At 47.8% G+C, this 9,502-nt stretch overlaps 1 protein-coding gene across 1 annotated transcript in view; it reads left to right on the top strand.

Annotated features, from left to right (window-relative positions):
- Nucleotides 1–213: 213 nt before the first annotated feature.
- The window catches only part of LOC138369254 (MAGE-like protein 2), a 32,282-nt gene continuing 22,993 nt past the window's right edge, over nucleotides 214–9,502 (top strand). The window contains exons 1-3 of the mRNA XM_069332193.1: nucleotides 214–244; nucleotides 1,034–3,087; nucleotides 5,486–5,700. Of these exons, the coding sequence (XP_069188294.1) occupies nucleotides 214–244; nucleotides 1,034–3,087; nucleotides 5,486–5,700 (2,300 nt within the window). The remainder of the gene's footprint in view (nucleotides 245–1,033; nucleotides 3,088–5,485; nucleotides 5,701–9,502) is intronic.

Here is a 9,502-nt window from a genome sequence, read left to right as displayed (position 1 = left end):
GCTTACTGGTGTTCTTTAATGATCTAGCAGCTTAACGATTGGACAACCTATAACACGAAATATGGCCATAAACCGTGACATGGTATTCTCATTCATCCGGACGCAGTGACCACAATGACAGATGAAGTTGGCAGCAAAGTCAATGACTCGATAATGCTCGGACGATCCGTATAACAGACAATGATAATAGCCAGCTTCTGGACACAGATCAAGATGGCTGCTCCTCAACCAAGTCTCTCGGCAAGTGTGGGAGTGACGTGCGTGCCAATAGGATCCCAGACTGAGTATGAACTTGGCATATAAGCCACAATATTTTATTCTAGTTTGCTATCTGATTAAAACATTGCTGACGTTATTTTACATCATAATACCGCATTCCTGGTATCAACAGACGGTTTTCCGCTGTGTTTATTATTGAACCGAAGTGTTGTTAGATGAATAATTGATATACTGTATATAGATGATATTCAGTTTGCGACATTTACCTACCTGGAATCCACTGATCGCAGCTGGCGAAACTTTATTTAGAAACAGATGTATAATTTTGTTCTAATATATTAAATCAATTTCCAGTCGATATTACTTAGTAAATTGAACCAAAGGTTAGACTGGGTTTAATTTGATTTATATAAATAGTTAGTTCTCATAGAAACTGGGCAGCTGATGAAACAGCGGCAATAATGTTAGGGAGAATTTAGTTGTACTACGCTACTGGTTAGTAGTGTTAGTAAATTTGATTTCCTAGCAAAATAAATTCATCTTATAGTACTAGGGGTTAGTAAATGGGGGTGTCGGAAATTTCCGACAAGTGGTATGATTATTTCAGTTACTAGATGTGAATATGTGTTGTATATAGAGCGGTGTCATGTATATAATTTCCCCCTAGAAACAGGTAGTGTTTAACATTGTAGCCTCTCACTGTACCCCTAGACACGTGTTGAGGCCAGGTGGCTTATTGATGATTTACGGGAAAGATTATGCTACCAGCGATGCTGTGGGACCTCGTGACACTACAGTCAATGGAAATTTCTAGGACATGAAATTGTAGGCACAAATCATGAAAACTGGGTGGTTACCCACCCGCCCTTTTCCCGCCACCCGGTGGCCCACCCGCCCTCTTCCCGCCACCCGGTGGCCCACCCGCCCTCTTCCCGCCACGTTTGCCCCACCCGCCCTCTTCCCGCCACGTTTGGCCCACCCGCCCTTTTCCCGCCACCCGGTGGCCCACCCGCCCTCTTCCTGTCACCCGGTGGCCCACCCGCCCTCTTCCCGTCACCCGGTGGCCCACCCGCCCTCTTCCCGTCACCCGGTGGCCCACCCGCCCTCTTCTCGTCACCCGGTGGCCCACCCGCCCTCTTCCCGTCACCCGGTGGCCCACCCGCCCTCTTCCCGTCACCCGGTGGCCCACCCGTCCTCTTCCCGTCACCCGGTGGCCCACCCGCCCTCTTCCTGTCACCCGGTGGCCCCACCCGTCTTCTTCCCGTCATCCGGTGGCCCACCCGCCCTCTTCCCGTCACCCGGTGGCCCACCCGCCCTCTTCCCGTCACCCGGTGGCCCACCCGCCCTCTTCTCGTCACCCGGTGGCCCACCCGCCCTTTTCCCGCCACCCGGTGGCCCACCCGCCCTCTTCCTGTCACCCGGTGGCCCACCCGCCCTCTTCCCGTCACCCGGTGGCCCACCCGCCCTCTTCCCGTCACCCGGTGGCCCACCCGCCCTCTTCTCGTCACCCGGTGGCCCACCCGCCCTCTTCCCGTCACCCGGTGGCCCACCCGCCCTCTTCCCGTCACCCGGTGGCCTTCCCGTCACCCGGTGGCCCACCCGCCCTCTTCCTGTCACCCCGGTGGCCCACCCGTCCTCTTCCCGTCATCCGGTGGCCCACCCGCCCTCTTCCCGTCACCCGGTGGCCCACCCGCCCTCTTCCCGTCACCCGGTGGCCCACCCGTCCTCTTCCCGTCACCCGGTGGCCCACCCGCCCTCTTCCCGTCACCCGGTGGCCCACCCGCCCTTTTCCCGCCACCCGGTGGCCCACCCGCCCTCTTCCCGCCACCCGGTGGCCCACCCGCCCTCTTCCCGCCACGTTTGCCCCACCCGCCCTCTTCCCGCCACGTTTGGCCCAACCGCCCTTTTCCCGCCACCCGGTGGCCCACCCGCCCTCTTCCTGTCACCCGGTGGCCCACCCGCCCTCTTCCCGTCACCCGGTGGCCCACCCGCCCTCTTCCCGTCACCCGGTGGCCCACCCGCCCTCTTCTCGTCACCCGGTGGCCCACCCGCCCTCTTCCCGTCACCCGGTGGCCCACCCGCCCTCTTCCCGTCACCCGGTGGCCCACCCGTCCTCTTCCCGTCACCCGGTGGCCCACCCGCCCTCTTCCTGTCACCCGGTGGCCCACCCGTCCTCTTCCCGTCATCCGGTGGCCCACCCGCCCTCTTCCCGTCACCCGGTGGCCCACCCGCCCTCTTCCCGTCACCCGGTGGCCCACCCGCCCTCTTCTCGTCACCCGGTGGCCCACCCGCCCTTTTCCCGCCACCCGGTGGCCCACCCGCCCTCTTCCTGTCACCCGGTGGCCCACCCGCCCTCTTCCCGTCACCCGGTGGCCCACCCGCCCTCTTCCCGTCACCCGGTGGCCCACCCGCCCTCTTCTCGTCACCCGGTGGCCCACCCGCCCTCTTCCCGTCACCCGGTGGCCCACCCGCCCTCTTCCCGTCACCCGGTGGCCTTCCCGTCACCCGGTGGCCCACCCGCCCTCTTCCTGTCACCCGGTGGCCCACCCGTCCTCTTCCCGTCATCCGGTGGCCCACCCGCCCTCTTCCCGTCACCCGGTGGCCCACCCGCCCTCTTCCCGTCACCCGGTGGCCCACCCGTCCTCTTCCCGTCACCCGGTGGCCCACCCGCCCTCTTCCCGTCACCCGGTGGCCCACCCGCCCTCTTCCCGTTACCCGGTGGCCCACCCGCCCTCTTCCCGTCACCCGGTGGCCCACCCGCCCTCTTCCCGTCACCCGGTGGCCCACCCGTCCTCTTCCCGTCACCCGGTGGCCCACCCGCCCTCTTCCCGTCACCCGGTGGCCCACCCGCCCTCTTCCCATCACCCGGTGGCCCACCCGCCCTCTTCCCGTCACCTGGTGGTCCTCTGGGAACCGACCTGTGAGATTTATATTTATTTAATTTATATGAATTTATATAGAATTTATATATACGTTAATTTATATATTTCGATAGCAATTTGTATGATGTTAAGTTGACTATTTCTGCAATAATCTCACAAATCGATCCTCTACACAGTAGTGGGGGGGGTTATATTGAATTTATATATATGCAGCCAATCAAACTACAGTATTAAACTACATATATTAGTATACATTGAGGAGGTTCCTTATCTTATTGTACAGCAGGCCTTAGTTCACCAGATATAACTAGGATGTAGACACCAAATTATCCTCTGTGAGGCAGCTTCCATCACCCAGTAACTGGTACACAAACTTGCTTCCTCTTCTTGACCTGTCAAAAGGGCGCTAGCTAAAAGTCAGAATCCTAATATATGACAGCTATATCAGAGAAAACACTGTACAATGAATCATAAAGACCAAGGATTAATTACCTTATTTTATGAGGCTGTTCGCATTCTAACCGGTCGCCCTATCTACTGACATTAATGGCCAAAAATGATTAGATAAACGGGTTTCGGCAGAACACTTTCCTTGATTATGTTGACAGCGTGTTGATGATGGAAGACCTTTGGTTTCCATAACACTTCGTCCAAGAGAAATTAACAGGAGCCGAATTTGCTCCCTGCCTCTGGTCTTAAACAACAATGGCTAACCACTCCCTCACCACTGACGCTAATGGCCTACATTGTCCAGATGACAGTAAGTGATAGAAGGGTCACATTTACTCTATTTTAATATTGATAATTAAGTTAATTGAAATGAGATGTTATGATGATGGTAAAGTCCAAAGACTAATGTATTTAAGAATAATTCCCAGCAGAATAGCTGGTGAATTTATAATAGTATGTGGCAATGATATCCCGTTTTCTATAGACGGAAAATTCCACTACAAGTTACATTTTATATGGGTTAACTTGTGTATACAACGCAGCAATATTATCTGCAATTGCATTGATATTATTAAATGGTGTCGGATTTTCCGACAGGTCCACTTCCCGTCACCCAGTGCAAATTTTCTATGGGTTAGAAAATGTAACACCCAGTGTTACATTTTCTATGGGTTAACTTGTGTATACAACGCAGCAATATTATCTGCAATTGCATTGATATTATTAAATGGTGTCGGATTTTCCGACAGGTCTTCTTCCCGTCACCCAGTGGCCCACCCGTCCTCTTCCCGTCACCTGGTGCAAATGCATTTATATAATACTTTAAGGGGTTACCAAGTGTTCCTTGGTTATGGGAGACATCTCCCGTCACGCAGGGTGCAGTCGCACCTCCACAGATCTCCAGTATCATCTATTGATACTGTTGATGGCTCAAAAGGGCCACCACTTACGGGCTATTCATGCCTGTGCCACCTTTTGGATGGCTTAATCTTCATTAATCAATCAATCTGTTCCTTGGGTCAGTCTGTATGTTTCCCATCTGTCCGTCTATCTATCCATCCATCCACCCATCTAGCCATCTATTTCTCCATCTCTCCATCCATCAATCTATCTTTCGATATATTTGTCCATCTATCTATTAATTTATCAATCGAAGTATCTAAGCATCCATCTATTCAACTATTTATCCAACTATCTATTTTGCTATCTATCCAACTCCCCATCTATCAATCCATATATCTCACGTGTTGACCAAACCACACACTAAAAATTGAAGAGATGGCGACGTTTCGGTCGGTCCCGGACCATTATCAAGTCGGTGTTGTTGATTGTCGATTGGTCAACATTTTTCAGACATGTTATTGTGACTTTTCATCTACACACATCTCTCTATCCATCTATACATTTATCCATCTGTCAAATAATCTATCTATCCATCCATCTGTCTATCCAACCATCTGCAAGTCCATCAATCCAGCCATCTATCCATCCATCCATCTGTCTGTGTCTCTGCCTCTCTGTAACTAACTATATTTATCTCTCTCTCTCTCTCCCTGTGTCATTCTCTTCATTTGTCCCTTTCTGTCTCGGTCTGTCTCTTTTGCAAAAAAGTATAAGTTCCTATTGTATTGGTGGGCGCCAGTGAGAGAAGCATGGTGTGAGAAATACTATAAAAAATATTGAAGTTCTGGAAGAATCATGTGTTTTATCCAAGATGCAGGTAAATTATTGACAACAAGAAATTTATGTTAATTTTTTCGACATTAATCTGCACCAATACTGGTGCATATTACTTTAAGACAAAACTGGTTTGAAAAGTTTGTTTTGAAAATGCTGTGAAGTGAGGCTATCTACAAGCATGTGGCCTCCAACTTCTTCGAACAAAAAAAAAAGACACTCTCCTATAGATCCTATAGATCAACTTTGTTTGACAGGGCGCCGTGGTGGGGTTTGTGACGGCCTTCGCCTACAACATGTCGCTGGTGGTCGGCAAGTTCATGCGTGGAGGAGGGTCTCCGCCCCGCCTGCCGCTCTCCACTAGCGGTTGCCTGGAGGACGTCGTCATGCATGCTAACACAACCATCCTCGCCTTTCTCACTAACACCACAGTGACGCATGATCTGACGCTCAACGCTTCTTCTACTGTCAAGTTAGTTCCACCACATGTATTACTTTATTCTGTATTAACACAGGTGGATATTTTCAAAGTGTTTGTTGAAAAGTGTTTGTTGATATCTCTGCATCACGTTTGTTGACATCTCTCCATCAAGTATATATTATATTGCATATATATTCTAAGTCTGCATAAACATTATGAGATGTCGTCAGTGGGCCCATGTCTAAATCCTTGTTGAGGGATAGATGAGAACATAATTAACGATCCTGCAGAAGGCTTGTTCGCATTTGTGTTCCTCACGTGTGCCCCAAAGAATGAGGTGATTTGGTAAAATGCTATGCCCAAGATTACTATCCGAGTGCCGGCGGTGGGGTGGTTCAAATAGCCTCGGCTATCACCTCATTTTGTCCGGTCGTGATGGTCAAGTGGATTAAGGCGTCTTGTACATACCAGTTGCGTTGCTCCTGGGAGTATGGGTTCGAGTCACTTCTGGGGTGTGAGTTTTCAGTTGCATGTTGTCCTGGGGACCATTCAGGCTTGTTCGCATTTGTGTTCCTCACGTGTGCCCCAAAGAATGAGGGGATTTGGTAAAATGCTATGCCCAAGATTACTATCCGAGTGCCGGCGGTGGGGTGGTTCAAATCGCCTCGGCTATCACCTCATTTTGCCCGGTCGTGATGGTCAAGTGGATTAAGGCGTCTTGTACATACCAGTTGCGTTGCTCCTGGGAGTATGGGTTCGAGTCACTTCTGGGGTGTGAGTTTTCAGTTATATATATATATATATATATATATATATATATATATATATATATATATATATATATATATATCTTTGAGCCCCGAGCTCAAAGCGGTAGCTAAGAGCCTTTGTGAGAACAAGGAGATAGTCGTCAGGAGAGGTGACAAGTCTCCAATATACGTCATTCTTAAAAAAAAAAAAAAGACGAATATCGGGCGAAAATGAACCTCATACTCTCTGACCAAACTAAATTCCAAAGGGCAACGAAAGACACTACAGCCGAATTGAAAGCAACGGTCAACAAATTGATCGAAACTGTGAACGCCAAGAAATCCGGACTACACCTGCCAAAGATTATTGGGGAATACAAACCTGGATACGCGTATGGAAATGTCAAGACACACAAGCCTGGAAACCCATTTCGGCCAATCATCAGCCAGATACCCACACCCACGTACAGACTGGCGAAGCGACTCAATGGCTTGCTGACTCCTTATGTCCCTTGCGCCTTCAGCCTGGAATCTCCAAAGGAATTTGTTGACTTACTGCAAAGAACACGGGCCTCAGGGATAAGAGCCTCGTTGGACGTAGAATCACTGTTTACCAACGTACCTGTGGATGAAACAATCGGGATGATAGCGGACAGAGTGTATCATGATCCGGCCTGTACTCCTCTTGACATACTAGAAAACATTCTAAGGAAACTACTCCAAGCTTGTACTAAAGAGGCACCCTTCTTGAGCCCGGATGGGCACATGTATAAGCAAGTAGATGGGGTCGCCATGGGTTCTCCCCTAGGTGTCCTGTTTGCGAACATCTACATGGGTACCATCGAACAAAAGGTCTTAGTCGACATGAACTTGAAACCGGCCATATACTGCAGGTATGTTGACGACATTTTTACACAGGTACCTAATGTCAGACATCTGCAGGAGCTGAAGGAGGCATTTGAGCGGAATTCTGTGCTGCGTTTCACTTACGAGATGGAGAAGGATGGGAAGCTGCCCTTTCTAGATGTAACAGTCATGGAAAAGAGCGGAGGTTTCCACACTGCAGTCTACACTAAGGAAACGAACATAGGAATGTGCCTCAATGCCAACAGTTACTGCCCAGACAGGTACAAGAGGAGTGTTGTTAACGCTTATGTCGACCGTGCTCTCAGCCACAGCTCAGGATGGAAGCAAGTCGATGAAGAACTCTGTAGGGTAAGGCAGGTCCTAGTCAACAACGGCTTCTCCAATGGTTTCGTTGAAGACATCATAAGAACGACGTTGAAACGCCATGCAACCTCTGAAGAGACAACTAACACAACACCTTTGCCCCCTATTAGACTATTTTACAGAAACTTCTTTTCCACAGCTCATAAAACGGAGGAAAGGGTCCTGAAAAATATTGTTAATAGAAACGTTATCCCTACAGACAAAAATCAGAAGATACAACTGACGATTTACTATAAAACCAAGAAAACGGCCAACCTACTCATGAGAAACTCTCCAGACACAAAGCAGAACACTTTAAAAGAGACCAATGTCGTCTATGCCTTCAAATGCCCACTTGGGGACTGTAAGCCTCAAAGAACTCAGTATATAGGCAAGACTACAACATCTCTTTCCAGGCAATTAACGATGCATAAGCAACAGGGCTCCATTAAGGAACATATAATCTCTTCCCACAACCACACCGTCACCAGAGAAGTCTTAACAAAAAACACGGAAATCATAGATAGATACAGCGATAGCAGGCGGCTTGATATCTGCGAGGCACTACACATTAAGAAGTCGACACCAGCAATCAACAGCCAATTAATGCACAACTATATTCTACCCACTTCAAGACTCCGCACCAATATAGAAGCATCAAGAAATATGGGCCAATAGGCCCTTTGCAGTTACTTCCATTCTTCCCTTTAAATTACCCAATATATATATATATATATATATATATATATATATATATATATATATATATATATATATATATATATATATATACAGCGATATGATTGATAGATACAGCGATAGCAGGCGGCTTGACGTTTGTGAGGCACTACACATCAAGAAGTCAACACCAGCAATCAACAGCCAATTAATGCACAACTATATTCTACCCACCTCAAGACTCCGCTCCAATATAGAAGCATCAAGAAATATGGACCAATAGGCTTTCTACAAACACTTCTATTCAATACCCATTGTTTCGTGTTCTGTCTTGTGTTGATGAAATTAATACCCTATTAATACCACCTCTTGTTCTGTCTTGTGTTGATGAAATTAATACCCTATTAATGCCACCTCACCCCATCCACTTCACTCAAATGTAGATATATATATATATATATATATATATATATATATATATATATATATATATATATATATATATATATATATATTGGTAGCAGTCTTTCTAGTAAACATATGTTGTTGAATATGACCGAAAAGGTAAGATTAATAATTCTAACAAGAATTTCCTCAATATTTCTTATGTTTTTCTTCACTGTCGAAGGAAATTGAAATATCAGTTCCCCAAAATTCATTTTTATTTATGGTCTAATTCATGAATGCGTTTCATAATTCTTATTACATTTTCAAAGACTTAGTTTACACATCAAAATTCATTGTACTTCTACTCTTTTTGGGTGAGGTGATATGACACAAAAGTTTTGGGTGAGGTGACAAACACAAGACAGAACACAAAACATTGGATATTAATTGGGTATGAAAACATAAGAATGAAAGTAACTGCAGAAGGCCTATAGTTGGGTCTTGTTTGCGATCCGAACCCAAATCCATGGCCATATGTGGGGTCGCCATGGGTTCTCCCCTAGGTGTCCTGTTTGCGAACTTCTACATGGGTACCATCGAGCAGAGGATCTTAGTTGACATGGACTTGAGACCCACCAAATACTGCAGGTATGTTGACGACATTTTTACACAGGTACCAGATGCCAGATGTCTGCAGCAGCTGAAGGAGGCATTCGAGCGGAATTCTGTGTTGAGTTTCACTTACGAGATGGAGAAGGATGGGAAGCTGCCCTTTCTAGATGTAACAGTCACGGAAAGGAGCGGAGGCTTCTACACTGCAGTCTACACTA

This window comes from Procambarus clarkii, chromosome 27 (genome assembly GCF_040958095.1).
Source record: "Procambarus clarkii isolate CNS0578487 chromosome 27, FALCON_Pclarkii_2.0, whole genome shotgun sequence".
Classification (NCBI taxonomy): Eukaryota; Metazoa; Arthropoda; class Malacostraca; order Decapoda; family Cambaridae; genus Procambarus; species Procambarus clarkii.
The sequence above is the reverse complement of the archived record's forward strand: the minus strand, read 5'-3'. Positions and strand labels throughout refer to the sequence as shown.